Below are 23,771 nucleotides of genomic sequence, written 5' to 3' on the forward strand. Positions count from 1 at the left end.
CCGCATTGGCAGGCGGATTCTTAACCACTTGCGCCACCAGGGAAGTCCCAGGTATACATCTTAAAGAGATAATTAGATTAAAAGCATCATGGTGTTTACAAAGAAAAATAATTGAATTCTGGAGTGGACCAAGCTCGAAATGGGTTTATAGCATACTTCTACCTTTTTGGTCCAAACAAAAAAGTATTGCTCGAATTACTGAAATTTCCTTTCTTGCCTCATCTAACTGATGGGAGACAGATTCTAAGTCTCGTTCACACTTCCCATCCATGAGTACTTGCTCACTAAGGTGAGATCCCCGCTATGTTGTCTCCTTTGCTGTGTCTGGAGCATTTCCCAGCGTTTCATCCACTATTGTACTCAACCCACGTTTGTTGTGTGATGCGTAGATGACCGTGTTGCATATTTATACCATAAATTAACAATTTCCCTTTGCTAGGCGTTAGGTTTCTAATTTCTTGTTTTATTAACTAATGCTGCAATGTGCTACCGTATGCATCAATATCTTCCCAGACATCTGGTTACCTACTTAAAGCCGAATTACAGTGATTTAGAATTTTGTAGAAGAAAAAAGGAAAGCAATATACACAAGGAAAACGAATATATACAAGTGAAACAGACCATAAGGTTACAAAAGTACTGTAAGGAAATAGTTATAAATGTTAATAGTGGTTATCCCTTGACAGTGAAATTATTGGTGATTTTGACGTATGACTCATAATCAGAAAAGAATATCTTTTTAAAAATCTGTGATCCTCGATCATTGAAAGAGAATTTAGTATTTCCTTGCATGCTGCCATGTTTCTCAGTGTTTTTGCCATGGGTTCTCGAAAACGTGCAGCCCACCTCGCCAGACAAGCAGGACAGAAAGCGCGGGAACTGCCCTCAGGTCCCCGCAGACGCCCCGCCTGATTAATTGAGCGAATTAGAGCTGCGCCGCCAAAACCTCAGAGGGCCGGGCCCAAACCCCAAACCTGCGCCTCCCGGAGCTTTTCATCAAGGGGGGGTCGGGACACTGTCGGGCCTGGGGTCTGGACAGGAGGCGCGGCGCAGAGCCCACGCCGCCTGCAGGGCCCCGGGAGTGGCCTGGCACCGTCCCCTGCCCTTCACCACGCCCTGCCCCGCCCTCTGCTCCTGGCCCCGCCCTCTGCTCCTGGCCCCGCCCTCTTCCCCCTCCCCGCCGCTCCAGGAGTAGGCCCCGCCCCACGGCCCCCGGCCTCCCCTCCCGACGGTCCAGGCCCCGCCTCCTGGCCCGGCGTCTCCCGGCGCCAGCCCCAGTCCTGGCGCCGCAGGCCCCGCCCCGCCCCGCCCCTGTGCGCGCTCTGCTCGGCAGCCGGCGGGACGCGGTGGTGGTGTTGCCCTCGCTCCTTTGTGCTCGGACGGCGGCGGCGGCCTCTCGGGTCCTCACTGGCGCGTCTTCTCTGCTCGCCAGCCCGCGCTCTCCGGTGACGGACCATGTCGGCGGCGGGAGCGGGCGCGGGCGTGGAGGCGGGCTTCTCCAGCGAGGAGCTGCTGTCGCTCCGCTTCCCGCTGCACCGCGCCTGCCGCGACGGGGACCTGGCCGCGCTCTGCTCGCTGCTGCAGCACACGCCGCGCGCGCATCTGGCCGCCGAGGACTCCTTCTACGGCTGGACGCCCGTGCACTGGGCCGCGCACTTCGGCAAGGTGGGCGCGGGCGCTTTAAGGCGCCATCTTCCGCGGTTTTGCCGTGGGGGGTCGGAGAAGGCGGGGGCCGAGGCGTGGGGGGCGCGGGGCGTGTCGGGAACGCGGGGCGCCAGCGGGGTCGGCCGCCAAGGCGCCCCGAGGGGCCGGGGCGCATGTGCGGCGGCGCGGGCGGTCTGGGCCCCGAGGGGCGCGCGGGGAGTGCCGGGAGCGCGGGCGGAAGCGGGCCCGGCGGCGGCGGCGGCGGCGCCCGGAGGGGCCCGGGGCGCATGTGCGGCGGCGCTAGCTTCGAACGCGGGCGGCTTCCCGGAGGCGCCGCCCGGGCGGGTGAGGGTTCCTGGCCGCCGGCGGTGCTGAGGGCCGGGCCTCCCGCGGCGGCCGGCTCGGGTCGAGGTGCGGAGACGCGGTCCCCGGGGCGGCGCGCGAGAGTCCGGAGCCTCTCTGAGGAGAATCTCTGTGAGGAAGGCCGCGGGGCCTCCTGACGCGCCTCCGACGGGGACGCCCGGGCGGGAGGCCGCCGCGGCCCGAAGGTCGCGTTAGAGGGTTTCCGTGGTCAGCCCGTCGGGGCCCCCCGACGGCTGGGTCGGGGGAAGGTGACGCTCGGACCGAGCTGCTGGGGGCCTCCGTGTGGAATGTCGTCCGGTCGCTTGGGACTCGGCTCGCCCGCCTTAGGCACACCTGTGGTGTGTGAAGTGTCACGAGATCGGGAGGGCAGCGTGCTGCTCTGAATTCTGAAGAGCTGCGGCGGCGTTTTTCTCCTCCGTGCGGTAAAGGGGGTTGTGCGCCGGGAGAGGTGGCCGCAGAGGCAGCTGCACGGTGCTGTTGTCGAGAGTGGCTTTCGTGACGAAGACGCGGAGACCCCCGTTCGGGCCCTTCTGAAGACGTTTCGCCCTGACAGGGTGGGGTTGGGTTGAAGTCAGGAAACGGTTTTGCGGAGACACAGGCAGGATGATGGTGAAACGTGTTCCCGGCTTGGGGTGAAATTGTTGTGTTGTGGTTAGTTACCTTCTTGCACCTGACGCAGCCGCTTCGCGTTGCTCGAGGTGCTGCGTTCGCAGTGCAGGGAGAACTGCGGGGACGCAGGGGCCGAGCGCGCTCGCAGAGGGAAGCAGGTTTACGTTAGCGAAGGGAGGCGGGGAGTCGTGGCGGCGGGGGTGAGGCCGGGGCTGGGCGAGAGCCCGCGGCGCGCCCCGCAGCGCTGCTGCCCTCGGGTACCGGCGCCGAGGGCGAGCGCCCTGGAGAAAGCGCCCTCCTTCCCGCCCTTCGCCCTCTGCCCGTGAACGCAGGCTTCCCCAGGCTGGGGGGTGATCTCCCCGCCGAGGGCGCCTTGTGCACTTGTACCGTAAGCTGCAGGCAACGCTCAAAGCGTTGCTTCCCAGCATCGCTTGTGCCTTTGTGCTTTGGGGACAGGCGCCCTTGTAAGAGGCAGAGGCACAGCTTTCTGGGAGACGGCTCCCCTCGGGATTCCGATCCTCCCAACCCTGGTTGAGACGGACGCCCAGTAGGACCACCCGGTGCGTCCTGTGAAATGGTCGGCCTCGTTACAAGTGGTTACTCAGACTGTCTCCCAGTTCGAGGCTGCTTCGGGCATCTCTGGGGATTAACAGTAGCCGTAAGCGCTTAGGGCGGTCGGTTTCACGCCCGTGTTATTTCACGGTAAGAGTTCACGGAGTCTCTGCTTCCGTAGAACGCGAGCGGCAGGTGAACCTCTTAGACCAAAAGCTGCAGCCAGAGGCATTTACTTCGGGGTTTTCAGTTGTCTTTAATCACAGTGACCGCAGAGTCTTGGATACGGAAGGGGCCGCAGAAAGTAACGTTCAGTGTGTGCGAAAAGGCCGTCCGGGCCGCACCCCTGACCGAAGGCTCCGGTCCTGTCCCCGCGCGCCCTGCCCGCGGCTTCCCTCCGTCTGTGTGCCCGGACGCGTTCGCTGTGCTCAGCCTGCGCGCGAGGCGGCCGGGCGGGCGTGGCGCGTGCGGTGAACCCCTCCCAGCCCTCAGGCCGCGTTCCTAGAGGCGGGCCGCTCCGCACAGGGTCCTGACCTGTTGATGAGGCTTGTCCGCTCCCAGAGGACTGACCGTTATTCAGGAGCTCTGATTACGCCTTGCCTCTACGAGCTGTTTTATTGAACGGCATCTTTACAGAATTCCAAACCGGGTTTTCCACATCCAGCCCACAGGTAACAGACTTGACGTGCAGCGAGCTCTCAGGTGATGTGAAGGCTGACCGCTTCTGGCGCACCAGGCGGTTTTCATCCTTGTTTCGTTTTGTTAGGCTCGAGACCTGCTCCTCTTATCACTGGTACTGGCCGGCATTGTTCGCTCAGTGCATTGATAAAGGCGATAGATAAAAATATACCAAAGTGGTACCTCTTTATCAGCCATTACCCTCAGATTCAGACTCCTGGAAGACAGGTCATGTGTTAAAAATCAGTGTGCCACCACCTGTGAGCGTTCACCTCGCACAACCGTTGATGGCAGTGATCTGTCCTTTATAGGGAAGGGCTTACATTGCTGGAAGCGGGTAAGAGACGCGGGGTGAGACCCGTGTGTAGCTGCTCTTCGCTTGAGGTCTGTTCTCAGGAGGAGAATTGGTGGCACTGAGAGCTTTTTCTTTGCTAGCTGCATTGTGCTTCGGGAGGGAAACGGGACCCGAGGACACGCTGGGCGGAGCAGTGTAAACCTCTGAGGACAGCAGGCCTGCTCCCGCCGTGCTTGGCACACGGGAGGCACTTGCTAAATATTTGTGGAGTGTGCTGGTTCTTCTTCCAGAAGCGAGTATGACACCGATGCCTGGCTGCAAAGTCTTGTCCTGCCTCCTGTGGCTTTTTGTTTTAGTCACCTGCCAGGGGCACAGCTCAGCTGTGCTCTAGGCCTTTTTATCTTTGATGGGGGGGGGGGGTTCTGTACAAAAGTGTGAAAAGACGGAGCGCTGCCCTCTCACCTGCTCCACGCGTCTTTTCCCTAAGGAGCTAACCTGGAGCTGGGCCTCGACCGAGTATTCAGCCAGCGCGGCCAGTGCAGGCTGCAGAAAATGGTCTTTGACCGTGAAGGGTTGACCGACCAATCGCTGTAACGTTTTTCTTCTTTAGAATAGCGCGTGCAAGTGGCAAAGCTCAGTTCTGACAAAAGTCTGTGAATATGCAATCTAGTCTTTTCTGACTTTGGCTTTTTTAAACACTGAGGTATAGTTGAATTACAGTATTATATTGATTCGGGGTTTTTCAGTTGTAGGAAAAACAAAATATTTAAACTTGTGTCCATTGTTTCGATTTCCTATTCCTGTGTACCAACTTTCTTTTACAAGGACGAGGGAAAATGTTCCTTTAAATAAGCCTTTTAAAATTTGTATGATACTGGGAAGGAATGACTTAACTTTGTTTTCTTAAACAGAAAAAAAGTTTAACAAAAAATGCCACTCATCTCCATGACAGAATTCAGAATATCTGTGTAACGCTTAAGAGTGTACTGACGTTTATGCCTGTCTCCCCCCCTCCTGCCGCTCTCCAAGCTGGAGTGCTTAATACAGTTAGTGAGGGCTGGAGCCGCCCTGGATGTCTCCACCACCCGTTACGCCCAGACCCCGGCCCACACCGCCGCCTTTGGGGGACATCCTCAGTGCCTCGTCTGGTTGATCCAAGCAGGAGCCAGCATTAACAGACCGGTAAGGGAGTGCCCGTGATGGACGTGGTTGGTTTTTGTTTTCTTCTTCCGGTTCTAATTACGTGGTGTTGAGTTTTAAATTGAGGCGTTAATTAGAGTTTGATATCTTTACCTGTGGGCTAACTGGAACTTAGGTTTATGAAGTTATTTGTGGGTAATTGGCCCGTCACATAGCAATGCCTTGTGTTCAGAGTGCTCTTGCCTGTTATGTGACTTACTGTGATCCACAGTGAGTTGCCCAAGGTCACAGCTGGTGACTGAAGGAGCCTGGCCTTGAGCCTAGGTTTCCTGGCTCCTCTGCTCACAGCTGCCTTAGCTCCATTTCCACAGATAATGGTGAGAACACATCTGTTCCCAGCAAGAGAACGGCAGTTAAGTCATCTGCAGTCATCTGTGTGGTTCAGTTAGCGTTAGCAGGTTGACCAGCACGAGTTGTCGCTTCAGCTGCGGGTTGGAGGTGATGTTCAGATGCAGAGAAGTAGCCAGGTGTCCTGTAGGCAGTGACGCCTGGACACCGAATTGAGGAAAGGTGTTTCAGCAGTGGTTTGAAACGAGGGTCAGTGAGAAAGGGGAGGGGGTGAGGGATAAGGGGGCAGTTTGTTCTCTTTAAGAGACTGGGTGGGAAGGGCGCATGGGGAGAACCCTGGATCTTAGGCCTGTTCCTGTTACTAAGCTGGAAGCTGGATGTGGGACCGCTCTTTGGGTCCCCTGCTGCCCTCCACTCTTCTTCTTTCACGCGTGCTCCTCTCCTGCGTTGTTGCTTTGGTCCGTGAATTCAGGAGTTACAAGTGGGCGACTGTGTTCCATTGTGGTGCTAGGCGTCGCCTGTCCCCACTAGTCTCCTTCCTGCTCGTGGATTCTCCCCCCTGCCCCCCCTTTTCTCCTGGTAGAAAGGGCACACCCTGCTTCCTCATCTCTCTGGCCTTGGGCACGTGGTTTACTGGTTGTAACTCAATCTCCCTGTCAATAAAATACGGATAGCCCATGAATAGCAGTAATTAATATTAGTATTCATGTGGAGTTTTAAGTCTAAATTTTCTATATGATGATTTTCATTAAATTGTTACATAACATTTAGAGAGATCTAAAGAAATTGTCTAACGCTGCTTTTCAAATCTTTTTAAACCCAGAAGCCCCCTTTTCATGTAATGATTGATAGCAGCTCAGTATTTCCCACAGATAAAAGGTTTGAGACTCTCCTCCTTCCCCGCCCCCCCCCCCCTCCAGCTGCTCTAGACAGCACTACGTGGGAATCCCTCCTCAGCTCTGCTCCCAGGGCAGGAGTCCCCAGATCCTGCCCTCCTTACAGCTCTCCTCGTGCGTTTAAACAGCCCACCTGGCTCAGCATCCCCACGTCCTCCCACGTACGAGGGTGTCGCTTGGGTTTCTTAAGTGTCTCGGCCCTGCTCCCGGAAGGGCCTTGGTTGGCTGTGGTCTCACGTGCGGAGCTTCGGCCCGTCCGAGTCTCGGCTGTCGGTTTGGGCTGCTGCGACAGGCACCCAGTGACCCTGAGGCCCCGGTAGGCTTTCTGTTGGCTCATCTCAAGGTAGACAGTTTTTCTCATTTCCCACATAAACTTATACAACTAGATGCAGGTTTTTCTTATTCTTCGTGTACCTGTAATTTTTTGAACCTTAGCATACCTTTTCTTCTTTTGGCATGTTAGTTTCTAACCATTCTAAGTTCCTTTTCCTCAAGTTTAATAGAGACCTTCTGTGCCATGTCTAAGGTTGGCGTGAGGGGTTACTGAAGCTCAGATGTGCTGTCTGGAGGCTCAGCGTTCTAAGTTTACCCAAAGAGGAAGTGAAGTTAGTTTTTAAGTGGTTTATTTTTGTAAGTCCATGGGTGTCACTTTTTGTAAGTCATCTCTTTAATACCCCTTCTAGAATGGTGCTGGCATTTGACATTGCCTTTAGTTTCTTGTAACTAGATTAGAAGCAAGATTTTCTTAATTAAAATTCAAGGTGACTTGTCCGTCTTCAGATTTCTGGCACCTCTCCCACTGTCCTTTATGACTCAGAGTTTGCCAGCAGTAGTTCTAGAATCATATTACAGACTCTGGTATTTTTGAAATATGACTGGTCTGAACTTGAGATGTGAGTAACCTTAAAATGGCTCTTTACTCTCATTCTCTTGGTTGCAGTTTTCTTTAAATAGTGTTTATTCTGCCCTTCCCAGCTTAAGTAGTCTCCTCGTATAACACTAAACAGGAGCAGGGTAGTTTTGCTTTTTTCTCTGGCATCTATTGCTATCCCACCCTGTTCTCAAAATAGTATAGAAAACCTTTTTCCTCTTGTACCAAAGATAGCTTTTAAAATCCTTTTTGGTTTTCTTGAGTTTTTGTGGGGTATGGCAGAATCTCACCTAAATCTTAGTTCTACTTTTCCTGGCAATACGTGTACGTAATTTTTATTTGTCCTTATTATGTACCTCCTCTCTCCCTTCCCTCCCCTTTTCAGACAATAGGGTAGGTTTTTGTTTTGTTTTTTAAGTCTGATTTCACTGGATAGTTCCCTGTATAGCCTCATGATTTTGTTTCTTTCTTCAAAATTGGGACTGTCCTGTTTGGAACTTTACATCACTTTTGAGCTTATACCTGACTTTTCCCTCCAGTAAGCAGTTGAGTCTTTCATATTTTTTCTGTGAGATGCTCTACCGCTCCTTCTTTCTAGTTTAGTCCTCACCTCAGTTTTCCCCCCGTGAGTTAATGTTTCCAAGTGCCATGCACTGTGCACCATTGCCCCACTCCTGCTTTATCTCTTTATCCCTTAATTATGTGTAGTTCTCTACTGCCAAGTTCGCATTCAGTGGTGATGGGATGTGAGTGATTCAGGAACTGTTGCTGCTTAGTCAGTTGGCACTTCTGAGGCAGAAAGTCCTAAATCAGTTTTTCTAATGGAAACAACTTCCTTCTCTTAATCGCTGTATCTTTCTTTACCTTTTTTTTACCTGAGAGCCTATGAATGAAATTGTGTTTCACTTTTTTTTTTTGGTCCATTCATACAGTGTAAAGTAATTCTTTTTTTTTTTTTTTTTTTCCTGATTCCCGTATGAGTCTTCAGAGTCATTTCCCCGAGTCTGCTCATTTCCTATGCCTCCTTCAACATTGTTTCCTGAAGGGTCAGTCAGGTTCTAATGCATCCTTTCTAAAAGTCCTTGAACAAAATCCCCCATCACAGACAGCCTGAGTTGTATACAGAGCCGCCTGTGTTTGACCCTATGTTCTCCCTTCCCATTTTTTTCTTGACCCTTTAACCTTAGCTGTCTTGTCTAAAGTATAGTCCTAATTCAGGCTCGAGATAAAAAATCCAGGGGAGGCACTGGCGTGTCTCGACTCAGGCTCTCCTGGGGTGGACGTAGATGGACGTGGGTCGACTAGACCAGATGTTAGCTATTAGGCCTTGATTACTATTTTTCTGTCTGAGGATAATAATTTGGGGTGTTATATGCATCTGTGCTGTGATCCATCATAAAAATTATTTCTAAATTGCTACCTAGAGTGTACGTGCTGTCATGGTTGGAGAGGCCCCATGATTTTTTTGTTCTTGACCTAAGAATTCAGGAGAACCTGCTCCTTCCTTGGTCTGCTTTTATTTTCTCTTCACATCTACATTTCTTTGTGTTCTGCTTCAAATTTGGCTCACCTTATTCTATTTCAGAGGAATGAGATGGTACATGGCCTTTGTTAATTACTTTAGAATGTGGAAGTCTTGTATGGGTCTGAATGCTTTCCTTTTTGTCGTTTCAGGACTGTGAGGGCGAGACTCCTATTCACAAGGCGGCTCGCTCTGGGAGCCTGGACTGCATTAGTGCCCTGGTGGCTAACGGGGCTCATGCCGAGTAAGCATCTTCGTTTATTCTTGCCAACCAAAGACGTGGTCAGGGGTGTCGTGTTTAGAGACAGGACTTAGAGCAAGCAAAAGTGCTGAGCTTTGTTTTCAATATTGGTGATAGAGTTTTGCTTTTTAGATCAGTTGGCATTAGTGAGCAAGTTGTTGTGTGAGTTGAGTTGACCACTAGCAGAAGGGGCTGAATCCCAGCAGCCTCAGCGTTCTTGCCCTGAGAGAGAGAGCATATTAGGGTGGAAAGAACAGTTAACTCATTAAATTTGGAGCCTGGCATTGTTGACTTTACCATTAACTAGTTGTGTCACCGTGGGCAAGTCTTCAAACTTTGCCAAGTTTTAATTTCAGAATGAGTGCCTCGAATTGGATTAGAATATCTTTTCAGGCCTCTCTGGCTCAAAAAAATTCCTGCAGACAGTTAGCTTTTCTTAATTTTGCTAAAAAGATGGTTTCCTCATCTTTTAGCAGATATGAGAACATCTTATGTTTTAAAACCTATTATGATTCTTTAATGATTTTATAATTCCTTGTAAAATGGAACTGTACACATTAAAGACTTAAAAACTCACTCTGAGTTTTTGATACTGATGGCATTATTTTGGAATATCCTTGTTTTAGCCCAGTCTACATCAACTGGCTTATTTCTAGCTTGAGAGAACAGTATTAACATTTAAGTGTATTAATTTTAAAATGTGATCTTGTATGCAAATCATTAGCTAGCCATGGCATTATACATTTATTTCAGTATTTAATTCATTTGTATTAACTTTCTCTTAAAGATTCATTGTAAAAATTTTTCTTCTGCAGTTCACAGCATTAACAAAATGGATGCGGTTTTCACCCTTAAATATTGAGTGTAAGCTATAGAGCTGTAATAACCAAAATAACTATGATAATATCAGCTTTTTTGTTTTACCTTGAGTGTCTTGAATATTTCATAAAAATTAATTACAAACCACTTTATTCTAATTGGAAATGTGAAAATTTAGACTTTGGGAGAAATAAAACCCACAAAACTGACTTAGTTTAACCCTTTGGTTTCCACTTCATTGTTTTGACTCTGTATTATAATAAATATTGAAAACAGATCCTGGACAGCAGAACCATATAGGTTAATGAAAGGCCTGTCTGATACCAAGGGCTATCATTAGGCTCTTAGTATCTTAGCTTCTGTTTCATTAAGTATTATTGTTAAGATTAGACATTAGTTTGGGCTTGGATCATTTACTTATGTAGCCATTTAGTGTTATAAATATGACCTGTGTTAACTGTTACATTGCAGGGAACCTTGTGGCTTCATACGTAGTTATAACTTAAGGTAATGTAAAAACAATTGATAATATGAATATATTTTACACAGTTTAGAAAACATCAAGATGATTCTCGTTGCATTGCTTTAAAGCAAAGTTGTAGATGCAGTTTTCTTAGCTGTTTTTTAGATTTAAAACTTAAATCTTTAATTTTAATAACAGAAGCTTTGATTATAAAATACAGAGTCGTAAAATAATTGATTCGATTCCTTAATTGTCATTTATTGAAATAATGAATAATTAGAAGTTGATCTTTTCAGTGACTTATTTTTCTAAACAATACTCTAATTGGGCCTGAGCATTTTATTACTAAGATGTTAGTTTTATTCACTTTAATGGATAGCTTAATCCTTTGAACCAATAAATATCTTTCTTGTGCTATGTCCTTTTTTAATAGGTGTCTTTTTAAAATGAGATCATTTTATTTACAATTCTGTCCTTGTTACAGGACCCTCGAGTGTCTCTTTCCCACCAAGTGTGACTGAGCATGGCCTCGAGTGCCAGTTTGTTTTTCCTTCTCAGTATAAGAGCCACTCCCTCAAGACCCTGCATATGGTGATTTCCCTTGACTGAACTTTCAGATATTTTTTGGAAGAAATATTTAGCCTGAGCCACCTAGCCAAAAGCAATTTTTAAAATTATATGTCTTTGGCCTGGAGATAGAGCACAAGTAATCATTATTTATTGCTATTGTATATGTGGTTATTTAGTTTTAACACCTAGATAAAATGTCAGTTTTGCCAGTAAGCTAAATTGTACATTGCTTTTTAATATCTATTCTGCACATTTTTATAGTTTAACACTTTTAGTCTACCAACAAATAATAGTTTGATTCCCCCAAATTATGGTACTTAGACCTCTTTTATTTGTTTCCTGTTATGCTGCTCATATGGTAAAGTGTAGTCCTAGCAAATAAAATGCCTTTTTCTTTTAAGGTCATCAAGGGGCACAGAATTAACTTACTTAAAGTTAACTTATTTTGTTTCCAGTTCAAAGTGAGCCAGATTATTAATTTTAATATTACATGCTGTAGTGTTTAGGAGTTGGTGGAAATTTTTCCTTTTTATGTGACCAGATTAAAAGCTGTCTTGTATCAGTATTTTATCACACTTGGTGGTAATTAATAATTTTGTTGCTAATTCCTACTTTGCTTTTTATATATTTGCTATGTAAAGTGGCCAAAATCTGAAGTTGCTGCTTTTTTGGTCATGGGGTAGATAATGGTGAGGGCAAGCGTACCAGGCATCTGTGGCTAGAATGGTTTGTTACATAACCTACTTGTCAATGTAGGCTGCATCTGTAAGATAACGCATGTCAGCTGCTGTGCATCGTAGCACATTTTCTAGCACCACACGTGAGTATGTTGATGGACTTTCTTTTTCTTTTCTTATTTTACATCTTGAGTTTTGGTGCCAAGTTTTCTTTTTCATGTGAGGTTTTGTTTCTCCTTATATGATTGTCATTGTTATTTGCCACTGTTTACATCTAAAAATAAAAGAACACACAGGATTAAGTGTCAGTTCTGTGACCAGACTAAATGTTTGTATACTTTAAATGATCTAAACCTCTACAGACGCTTCTCACTCTCATTTTTTCTCAAGTAGGGAGTTTTCATTAAGTAAGTTAAACTGTCATCATCCTTAACTTTGCTTATATGGCAGTTCAGTTCTTCACTGCAGCCAAGATTTGAATGCTACTTGCTACACACACAGGGTTTTTGATTGGAAGAAGGACATATAGTAACATGGAAAAGTCGTTGCCTTATTTTTCTTTTGGATGATCAAATAAGTAACAATATAAAATTAAGTTTTAATGTGATTTCAGAGAAGGAATCTTGAAAATTTGCTGTCTGCTGATAATTAAGACCACCTTGTATGTGACCAATGAGGAGAAGCAAGAGAGCCAATTTGTGTTCCCACAGGCCAGCTGGGCACTGTTTTGTTCAGGTGACTTGGGGGCTCTAGTCATGCCAGTGGAAGATGAATGTAACCTGCATGGTGATTCAATCAAACATTTCCTCCTTGACTCCAAAAGATTGGGATCAATCCTGAATGTTTATGTGTTGCATTTACTTTTACAAAAGAAAAATTTATATATATATATATATATATATATATATATATATATATATATATATATATATATATATATATATAAAGACCCTTTACAAACAACTTTGTAAAGTACACATTTCTAGCCTTGAATTATCTTTCCTTTTAGCATTTTGGCACTGACTGATTTTGGTTATTTTTGTCTTTATTTTCTTGAGAGATGTAGTGGAGAATGTTTCCATATCAACCAGATATAAAAGTAGATTTTTTTTTTAATGCCTCAGAGTAGAAATAAAGGGATTTAGTGGGATTTAGAGATTCAGAATTGCTTGCATCTAAGGCCAATTTGCTAGTCCATTTTAATACTACATTATACCAGGTGCCAGTGTTTAATTACGTTGTGACAAAGTCCCATAGCTTTCTGTAGGAGAGCATTTCTGTAGAAGCCATTGATTCTGTGGTAACCAGATCTTCCAGTGGGTTACATATATTTTAACTTAATTATTTTCATCCCAAGAGGAACTTAACTATGATCATCAGATAGCTGGAGAAGCATCTATAACCTTATATAAGCAAGTTCACTGATGCACTCTGAAAAAATCTTTCTTGCCTAATTTAGAAAATAGACACAGTTGGCTTTAGTAACAAAAGTCTTAAAATGTGATCATAATAGACTTTTTTGAATGTTGCAGAAAAAAGTATTTTGCTGAACTTTTAAAAATTCTTAATTGAAATGGAGTTGGTTTAGTTTGGTCCATGTTTATGACCCACCTTTATTTGCTTACCTGTAGAGCTCTGTCTAGAAGCAAAATTTTCATTAGGGCAAATCATGTGATGAGCATATTTAATATTAGTGTCAGAAGTTGGTTTGCAGCTTTTGCCCTTGGCAAACTTCATTAGACATTTATTCATGTTTGAAGTTTGTGGTTTCTTTTCATCTGTTCACCTGTTTGCCCTTCAGAATAATAGTCCAACCATGAAATTTATTAGCAGTGTAACTCTGGATTAGTGGTTTCTGATCTTGGGTCCTGTGCGTTCCAGTCCTGACCTAGCGTTCCCTCCCTGACCTGCTTGTCACTACAGCAGTCTTGTCTGATCTTGCAATTTCCTGGCTCTTTTTTCCTGTTATTAAACTGTTGCAGGCAAGGTGGAGGAATTACTTCCCGAGATAACTGATGAAGTTCTGCCTGCTGGAAAGGAGCAGATAGATGGCAGGCTGACAGTATTCTAGAGTTGCAGACAAATTCAGTTTAGAATTTTGATTGTTTTTCATGACAGCTTGAATAATATATAGGTTTTAATATTTGTTTAAGCACTGCTTTTATATAGTGCTTTCAAGTAAAACCAATGATTTCTAAATTCAAATGTCTTTTCCTTTGCTAAATTACAGTGGGAGCAGGTTAAATATTTCATCAGACTCTTTGAATGATGCTGTTATATTTTAATGTATGCAAACATAACTGGGGTTCAGTTGCAACATAAAACTATCCTCAGTAATGTTGAACTTGAATTGAAAACTTGGCACCAAATTTATTCAAGTAGAAACTTTAAAAAATAGTTTCTTCCTATTGTTACCTGAAGAATATATTTAAGAAAGTCTTCATAATTACGTATTTAAGAGTTTGGATACCAAAGGGTTAAAAATACACGTTTTCCTTTTACTGAAGAAATTTTAGATGTTTGTAATGTTTTGTCTGTACAAATGGACATTTAGTAATGTTTTTTTATCTTTTTTTTTTTTTTTAATGATTCCATGTATTTGCTTATTTCCATCTAGGAATAGTTACTAATGTATTTGAGATACAGCATACCAAATTTTAAAGTAACCAGAATCGTGAGTTAATGGTTTTTAGTCCATACTGTTAAACTTTTGTTGAAATAACTGACATAATTAAATTGGCTTCATGCTAAAAAATTACTAGAAGTAATTGAAAAGGCAGTGTTTTAGAGCAATAGCTCTTGGTCAAGGTGGTCACATGACAATGGCTTACGCTCAGTAAATGTGCTTCTGCACCTCATGTATGTATATGTATTTTTAATCAAAATGTTGCCTGCAAATATGTGATCCCTTATTATTTAAGTTTCCTGTTTTATGAACCATTGCCCGTTTTAAATCACACAGAAGATTCTGAATCTGTAAAAACTACACATGTCAATGTTTTACAGCTACGTAATTCGAATTGACTTGATTTTTTCAAGTAATCCTAGAAAGGGGGAGCATTCCATATAGAAACTGCTGAAACTGCCACAGGTGCTTCTCCGAAAACCTTACAGTTGTGGCATTGAATGTTCAGTATGGCTTCCTTTCTCCACTCGAGGCATACTGTTGAGGTATTTGTTGCGGTGATTGGTTTTAATGCTAATCTAGGAGTTCAGATATAGATTCTTTAGATTTGCATGCTTTGCTTACCCTAATTTATGATATCTACCTATTTACTTGTAAACTAACAATAGTTAAGTTGAGATCAGAATTTTAACAGAAATATTATTTATATAAAAATTGTGGTTATCTTTTATTGTCACATGGCATTAACAAAAAAGAAAACATCCTGAAGGTGATGTGACAACTCAGATTCTGAAAAGTATATTTCAGATAATTCCTGATCCGTGGTTTTGCAAATTAAAAAAAAAAAAGAAAAACTTATTAGAACGGCTTCTCATATTCTGATGTTGTGACACTATAAGTGGAAAATAGATGGGGGATTAGCTGGCAGCAGAGTGGAGTTTAGTTTTAAAGTTCTTTGGGGAGACATTCTTAGGCATAATGAGTCTTAATATTCTATTCAGAATTTTATTACAGAAAATATAGTATATGAGCCTTTATGTTTTAACTTGAGTAAAGTTTTTAAAAAGTTTATTTTGCCAGTTATTCAGCAGAATAAATAATTCACAGTAAATATTAATCTATGTCTTCCCATGTTTTCATATTACAATTTTGAAAGAACACTAGGAACTACTGGGAGAAAATGGGTAACCTGCCCAAAAATGACTTTTCATAGTCTCAGTGAAATTTGTCATAGCTTCCGTAACAGATTGTAGCAAATTGATTTTTACTAGTCTAAGAATCTGATCGTGTCAACTTTTAAAGAAAGTCAGCTTTAAAACTTCAACAAACTAGACCCAATTTGGACATCAAGTTGACTGGTGTCTGATTTTTTAAAATCTCTGCCCATTTTCAAAGATTTTTCAAACGGATACCAGAGGGGACCAGAAAGGTGAACTGGAGCTTTAGAACAACCTCACAGCACGTCCCCCATGGGGCTTCTTGCTGTCAGAAATGGACAGAGGTACATTTTAGATCAGGCATCATCTGCCCAAGTGCAGTAAACCAAAGACACGAAATTCACGTGTGTGTTTTTTAAAGATTTAGTCTAAAAATATTGTGTACACTTTCATTACTACCCCAATTTTCATGCAAAATGCAGTTTTTGAGAGTAATTTTGAACAGTATCTTCCAGATACTGAAAATTTCCATTGGGACTAGTGTGTGAAGACCACAGTTCAGATTAACTTTGTCTTTAGCAGCCCCTCACTTGGGGTTGGTAGGAGGAGCCAGCAGTGAGTGCAGTGTGGCCATATCACGCCCGCAGTGAATGCCTCGGGATTGAAGAGCGAAGGCTTGACTGTTTAAAAAGTACTGTAACAGAAGAAAGACTAAATTCAAATGTGAAATTATCATAGAACCTGTAAATCCTAAATCACATTCATGTGCCCAGCTCCCATTGGATTTTAGGAAAATCATGGAGGGTAGCTTAGGTTTAATACCTGCTTAAACTTGTAGCACTAAATAGAGCTGAAGGCTTAATAAATTGATGATACATTTTAACCAGGATAACTGTTTCAACTCTTAAAACGTTAAAATTGAAACATGCTTAACAAATAGGAGAGCATATATTAAAAAATGCATTTAAAGACCTGAGCCTCTTTTGTTAAAGTGTTTTAAGAACTATACTGCTTAATTATTCTTTATGCTGCTCTTCACCTAGAAATCCACGTGATTTTCAGCCTCTGTGTAATACGTTTGAAAACCCTTTCTACTTATTAAGTATTAAGAGGCGACGAGGAATTCAGACCTGTAAAGACAGTTTCCGCCTCATTCATATTAAGCATGTCGCCTAATTCAGTCGTAAGACACTTAGAACTTTTAACAGAAAACACTCAGATGGAGTAGGAATGATTATTTCTTCTGCATGCATGCTCTCTCAAAGTCTTTTATTTTACATTCTTCTAAAGTTTACCTTTAGATAGTCTCTTGATGTTTAACATTTTGTGATTTAACAGATTCAGCAACTTTTAAAAAGTTATTTTTTTGTTTGAATTGAACTGTGCATAAAATTACCAGAGAGACAGTTTTCAGGAACCCATAGGCATCTGTTATTTAGAGTAGAGGACTAGTCAGAAAGAGAAAGACAAATACCATGTGATATCATTTATATGTGGCATCTAAAACATGACACATGAACTTTTACGAAACAGGAACAGACCCACAGACATAGAGATCAGACTTGTGGTTGCCAAGGGCGAGGGGGAACGGGAGGGAAGGATTGGGAGTTTGGGGTTAGCAGTTGAAACTGTTATGTATAGAATGGATAAACAACAAGGTCCTACTGTATAGCACAGGGAACTATATTCAGCATCCTGTGATGAAACATAATGGAAAAGAATATAAAAAAGAATGTATGTGTATGTGTGTGTGTATATATATATATATATATATATATATATATATATGGATAACTGAATCACTTTGCTGTACAGCAGAAATTAACATTGTAAATCAACATACTTATATAAAATAAATTTTTTTAAAAAAGAGTAGAGGACTAGTTACCAGTATCATCTGTTGGTTAAATGTTACTCAATTGGTCCAGCCCATTGTTTGGTTTTGTATGGCCCATAAACTAAGAATGATTTTTATGTTTTTAAAGGGTTGAAAAAATCAAAAGGATAATATTTCATGACATGTAAAAATATATGAAATTCAAATTTCAGTGCCTGTAACTAAAGGTTTATTAGAACATAGCCAGTGCTGTGTTCACACATCATCTAAGGCTGCTTTCAGGCTACAACGAGATAACGGAGACTGTGGCCTGTAGAGCTTGAAGTGTTTGCTGTCCAGCCCTTTGCAGAAAAAGTGCCTGCCCTGGATTGGTGACCCCAGTCATTCCTTTCCACCCAGTTTTTGTGCACCATACGATTGCAGAGCCACTTGCAAGTTTTTAAATATGAGCAGGGCAGAATTAGCATGTTAAACTACAGGTAAAGAAAGGAGGGATGAATGTGGGTACATAGGAAAGGAGATAGGAAGGAAAACATTTGGAGGTAGGAGAGGGAAATGGGAGGTTCTGCTGTCCTGTACCAGAGTCAGGTATTAACGGATCTTTTTGCTTTAGAGGAACATAAACACTATTAAACTGAATGTTACATTCAGTCCTTAGTAACTGAGAAAGAATATAGTTGAAAACTTCTGTAGTTTCACCAGAAGTGGAGAAGGGGTACTGTATGCCCCTGTTTCTAATACTACTACTGTAGGGATAGTGCCAAAATTATAATCTCCCAATTAATTTTTCCAGTTACCTTATGTCCCAGATTCTGATATCTGTCCATACATTAGCTGGAATGTTTTGAACTCCCCTTTGGATCACTCTTTGGATCCCTCAGAGTTATATGAGGAACCAGTTGAAGTTCAGTTCGGCTTGTGATTGTTCTTGCTTGGTCCACACATGAGGAGTACGTAGCATGAGTTGACTCTAGTGACTGTTCTTTCGAGTTTTGAAGGTAATACCTCATACCACCTGGAAATCTGATTGGCTTCGTCCAAGCCCAGTGATGTGCAAGTGTTGGGACCACTCGTGGTAGTGGGACACAGGGCAGGAGACGCTGCCTGTGTTCTCTCAGGTGCAGGCAGGCACTCCCACTCGGACATTTACAGTCTCCGGATACTGGCGTGCACTTACTCTTTTTCTTTAAGGCTATATTTCCTTGGAAGAACAGTAAACTTGCTATTCTAACTCAGATTCAGTCTACTGTTCAGTTTCTGAATTAAGAGTAAAGGAATTGAGTGTAGTTTGGATGTTCTTGTTTTCCATGACTTAGAAAAGTTGACATCCTCCCTGAGCATCTCAGCTTTCTTCAGTGAATTGGCGTTTAGGGTGGTAAATGCCATTTTAAAAATCTGTGTGCTGTTCTTTATTTTATCATCCACTGAGGAGTAATCTTTACTGTCAGCGTTATTTGTCCTGATTTTAAGCAGCAGCTTCTCATTTCTGAATTCTTTAATATTTGGAGAGCAAGTTCATATTTATCTATAGAAATGATCATTTTATAAACTTTGCTTATGTTCTGGGTCTTTGTCTTTTCAAATTATGTAGAGTTAAATTTTTTTTTTAATTTTAATGCGGCTACTTATTCTGTTCACATTCTTGATAGAGTGGACCTTTTTGGACCATTCACTCATATCTTCTGAAAATGAAATACACCATTTAAAAAAATTATCCCGTTTTACACTTGGTTGAATGTTAAATTTCTATAACATGTTGATATTAAAAATCAAGTATGTGATCATTTTCTGTACACATAACTAATGTAATTCACTCTACCCAAACTTTGATATTTCCTCTCTATTTAATTCATATATCAAAATACTGTGAAATTTTAGAATAATGTTTATCAGAAATCATAGCCATGAAATCAAATAAAAATGTCAGTTTTAGTTCCCAGTAGCCCTGCACACAGCTGCCTTACATTTTTAAGAAAATATTGTTGGTTTTGGGGATTTTCAAGTCTTGTCTCTTTTATATTTGATCAGATTGAGTTTGGGCTTTTGCCTTTCTTCAAAATGTAGGATACATTTCTTTATCTCATGCTTTTAAAAGTGGAGACATATTTAGTGATTGTCCAAAAGTATATAGAGTTTTCATTTCTGAGTTTGGAACCTTCTGAGTATGATGGCTGGAAATAGGAATACAGGGCTTATTGTTATCTTTAAAATGGAAAATCCTTATTTGTCCCTGATTCTGTAGTTTTCTCTCTGAAATGGCTTTTTTTTTCCATTAACGTTAGTCTAGGGAAAAAGCATCCAGGGTGTGCCCTGTTCTTTCAGGAACAAGACGAGGCCTGTGTTTGGTCACAACTGCACTCTGTGGCAGAGCTCGCTGGGAGGCGTGGTGCTGCCTCGGCCCTTCGGTGCTTCTCCAGTTTCAGTGGATCGGCCTGCAGCTAACAACCTGTCTTGCTTATTTACAGATTTATTTCACAGAGCAGTGTATTTTCTTGTCTTCCAGGGGAACTTCAACGTGGAGTTGCTTTTGTTCCCTCAGTTTTGTTTCCTAATTAAGATTTACAATTTCAACTGGTTCTTTCGTATTCATCTTATTTAGAGCTTTCATTTATATTCTGCCACCACTTCTGATTTAGTCTGACTCTTAGCTAATGCAGAGGACATCGGACCTTGTTAATGTTATTAGCCACGTAGGATGATGTTGATTCTTTTTGATGGTAGGACTCAGCCTAGGGGGATGAGTTCCTAGGACAGTATTAGAAGGAAACACCCACTCAAATGCTCTGAAATTCTGCAAGTTTTCCTAAGGCCAAAAAAACGAAACACAAAAAAAACTCAGCTTTTCAGATCTCCAGTCTGATGATAAATTAGTCTCAGGACATCCTTCTAAACTTCCACTTATAGTGTCACATGTTAGCACAAATTCTGGCTTGTCATTAAGCCAGTTGGCTTTGTTTTTAGGAAGCCAGTTGTTATAAATGCCATGGACAATTCAGTACATGTTTGTTTGTTATGATTTTACTCGAGCTAAAGGAATGGATTATTAAAATTAAGTGCAGATAATATAGAATTCAGTTTCAGGTTAAGTCTGAAGTTAGCATAAATTTACATTCTTCAGACTAACATAAAAAATGATTTTGAGAAGTTAAATAGGAAGATGCCTTTTTTTTAAAGTTTAGTATATTGATTTTTAAATTACTGTCTCCCAAATCTTGCTTAGTAATCAAATGTGCATAAGAGAGAAGTTAGTTACAGAGCTAGGATGAGTAACTCCTTCTTTAATTCAGACTTGCTGTAAATCTGTATGCTCTTTCATATCACCTTCAGATAGTTAGTCAGTTCAGCAGGAGCAGAGACCAGATGAAAATGGTAATGGGATGTAATTCAGTGTTTTTGTGTCGTACAGCCTGAGAAATGCCAGTGGCCTGACAGCAGCAGACATTGCTCAAACCCAGGGTTTCCAAGAGTGTACCCAGTTTCTCTTGAACCTCCAGAATTGTCATCTGAATCCTTTCTATAACAGTGGCCCCTTAAATGGGGGCCATCCGAATGTATTTCCTAATCACATTAGTGTGGGAACAAATCGCAAGAGATGCTTGGAAGAGTCGGAACCCTTTGGAGCAAAGAAAGCTAGAACCACAGGTGAGACCACTTTGTGGGTGGGAAGGAGCAAATGTGTTTCCTTTCTTTAACGTGTTTTCTTTTTTATGGCTGAAAGCGCCTTCGAGATGACTCCTTCACGTAAGGGGTACTGTGCCCGGAGGACTCTGGTGCAGTGATGGAGGAGTTTTTCCTGTGTTGCCACTTTGAAGATTGGCCATTTAACGAAAGGGGAGGATATGAGAGGGCAGTGTTGACAGCTGAAGTGTAAATGTGTGTATATAACTTTCTGCACACCCAGGTTTACCTGCCATGAATTAGATTTTTCTCGTTTGTTGTACCTGTTTGAAATACAACTATTAAAAAAAAAATCTGCCCCTGTGCCTCATTTTTTTTTTCCTGTGAATTTTCCTGGGCTTACAACAATTGTTGGTGTGATAGTAAAATATAATTTCACATCTGGGAAGGTAGATGTTTGCATTGGACACAGTGTGGTGTGTGTTTGTCACAGCAAGGCCCGGTGTGCCCCTTTGACATTGAGGACTTAAGTCTCTAAGGTAAGTTATTTTAAATTTAAGTGTTCTTCCACCTTTTTATCTTTAGATAGTTTCGGGGTTTGTAAATAAGCAGAGTCAGCTAGTCACTCTTTACTGTTGAGGAAAAAAAATCTCCCTTTCATTTAGGGGGAAAAAAATTAAGAAGAATTACTAGTTTGGCAGGAATATTTAGCATACTTACATGGAAAAGGAAGTTTAGAGATGACGGTGAAAAGTAATCATGGTGAAATTCTGCGCTCAGATAAGATTTGCCGAAGATAAATACAAAGTTGTGCCCTTTGACTTTTAAAAAAAAAACAACTATACAAGTATAGTCTGAGAAAAACCCGAGTGGCTAGTTTCAGTTGACTTTAACGTGTCAGCTTTATCCTCTTTCCAGTGCTGTGCCTCTTGTGTGTAACTGGAGTCTATCCAAACAAAAACATTTTTCCTACAGAGTCAATAAAATTGTATCATCTCCTTCACAACTTTTAAAATGTTGGTCAGTATAAAAACTTGTGATTATGTGACTTTTCTATAGAAATGAATGTATGAACTTAAACGTAATCGTTTCTCAAATTCATAGCTTTTGTAAGTTACGGGCCTAATAGTTTTTAGAAAGGTATAAAAATCATATGCACAACCTGAAGGTATGTCTAAACTTCAAAAAATATTCCTTGTTTTGTTTAATGCCTGCTTAATTTGGGATAGTATTGTTAGCTTCACTCTACGACCTCATGCAAGAATTGGACGGGTGTCCATGTCATGTTAGTGTATAGGATAAATCTTAAATTCTGTTTAGTTTTTTAAAAAGGATGTCACTTAACATTCTAAGAAGACTCAAATGTACCTAAAGAGTTGTAAACTTGTCTCATCAGGTTTTAAGTTCGGTTGAATTGGCCAGTATATTCTTATTGAAGTATCTCTTTCAAGCCTTTCCAAGGATTCCTAAAACTTAAGAACTTATTTCCTAGACCCCGGGGGTGCACAATTTGGGTTTGAATAATCACGCAGGTATTTGGGAGACTTTATCTTCCTCCTCTAGACAGGGATTCATCTTGGCTGACTGGGTTAGAGGCTGGTGTTTTGCACATTAAACTCACAGTGCAGCTTCCCCAAAGTGCCCATTCCTGGTGCTCAGGTCGAGGATGCCAGTTGAGAAGAAAATGGGCTTGGAGCCTGGTGTTTGAGTTTGCAGGTGCTGATTACGCACACCTAAGCCAGAGTGCTGCTCCAGTGCACGTGGAGAGAGGGGGTCTTCTCCCCCTCAGCTCGTGCACCTGACTTCTCAGCTCCTGTTTCCAGGCCCTCACTTGGCTGCTGGCCCCTGAGGTTCAGCCCACGTGTCACTCAGGATTGTGCATGTGTGTGAATGCGCATGTAGAACAGACGGGCCTTCGTCCCACTCTTGCCCCTGCACTCCTTTTTCTTTTCTCTGGGAGAAGCTTTCTCTTTTTTCTTTTTACCATAACATACTCACTGTGAATGGGGTATTGGGGCAGTAATTCTCCAATTACTAAAACAAGGTTTTTCTTCCCAACTGCCTGAATTTTCTAAGTGAAATAATAGTTGGCTTCAATAGCTGTATAGTTATTCACATTCTGTGACTGGGGTGTTTTTGTGTGTGGGTGGGTTTTATTTATTTTTTTGTATGTTGCTTTAGTTCGTTTTCATTTAATTTCTGACATCTTGTTTTGATTTGCTATATAAATGTATGAGCTTGAGGTTTTGCTCATTCTGAATTACTCATTTTGTAGAGAAGTTTTTAGTTCTCATGCCAGAGTAAAAAAATATGTTTACCCCCTTGTGTAACATATGCATATAAAATAACATCTTTGAATAACTTCACATGTAGAAGTATTTAGAGAAATTGTAAATCTTCTGGGGGGGAATTTAAGTTTGCTGTTTTAAAAATAGATGCCTGAAATACTATCTTGGCTGCATAAATGCATAGCGTGGACCTTATCAGTAAACTTAGTCTATTCTGTCTTACTAGAATTTAATAACTACTCATGTTGATGTTTTTAGTGTGGAATATATATTCACAAAAGCAATTAACTTCCAGAAATACTTCTGGCCAAGCCAACTCTTAAAGATGTATGTGTCCTGTAAAATTGACTCTAACTTTTTTTTTAAGTTTGGAATCACGAATGTGAAAGTTACCTACTCTTCTCCATAGCGAGTAGGATCTCTCTCTTAATAAACTGTTTTCAGATATTTTAAGGTAATCGGAGTAATTTTTCCCATGGCAACCTTATTGATGTAAGAGAACGTAATGCAGTGATAATTTGTTCTGCTCAAATACAGACTATCCTTGGAAGCAAGTT

General features: G+C 42.3%; 1 protein-coding gene across 2 annotated transcripts in view; it reads left to right on the plus strand.

Moving 5' to 3' along the window:
- The first annotated feature begins 1,302 nt into the window (after positions 1 to 1,302).
- Positions 1,303 to 23,771, plus strand: part of ANKRD10 (ankyrin repeat domain 10) — a 33,042-nt gene continuing 10,573 nt past the window's right edge. Inside the window, exons 1-4 of one of the 2 annotated variants that reach the window (XM_057532524.1) lie at positions 1,303 to 1,665; positions 5,171 to 5,323; positions 9,071 to 9,162; positions 20,715 to 20,950. In XM_057532524.1, the coding sequence (XP_057388507.1) occupies positions 1,456 to 1,665; positions 5,171 to 5,323; positions 9,071 to 9,162; positions 20,715 to 20,950 (691 nt within the window). In that variant the 5' untranslated portion in view covers positions 1,303 to 1,455. Of the gene's footprint in view, positions 1,666 to 1,780; positions 1,990 to 5,170; positions 5,324 to 9,070; positions 9,163 to 20,714; positions 20,951 to 23,771 lie in introns of those variants that run through there. The other variant, XM_057532525.1, reaches the window with a different exon arrangement.

This window comes from Balaenoptera acutorostrata, chromosome 18 (genome assembly GCF_949987535.1).
Source record: "Balaenoptera acutorostrata chromosome 18, mBalAcu1.1, whole genome shotgun sequence".
NCBI lineage: Eukaryota > Metazoa > Chordata > Mammalia > Artiodactyla > Balaenopteridae > Balaenoptera > Balaenoptera acutorostrata.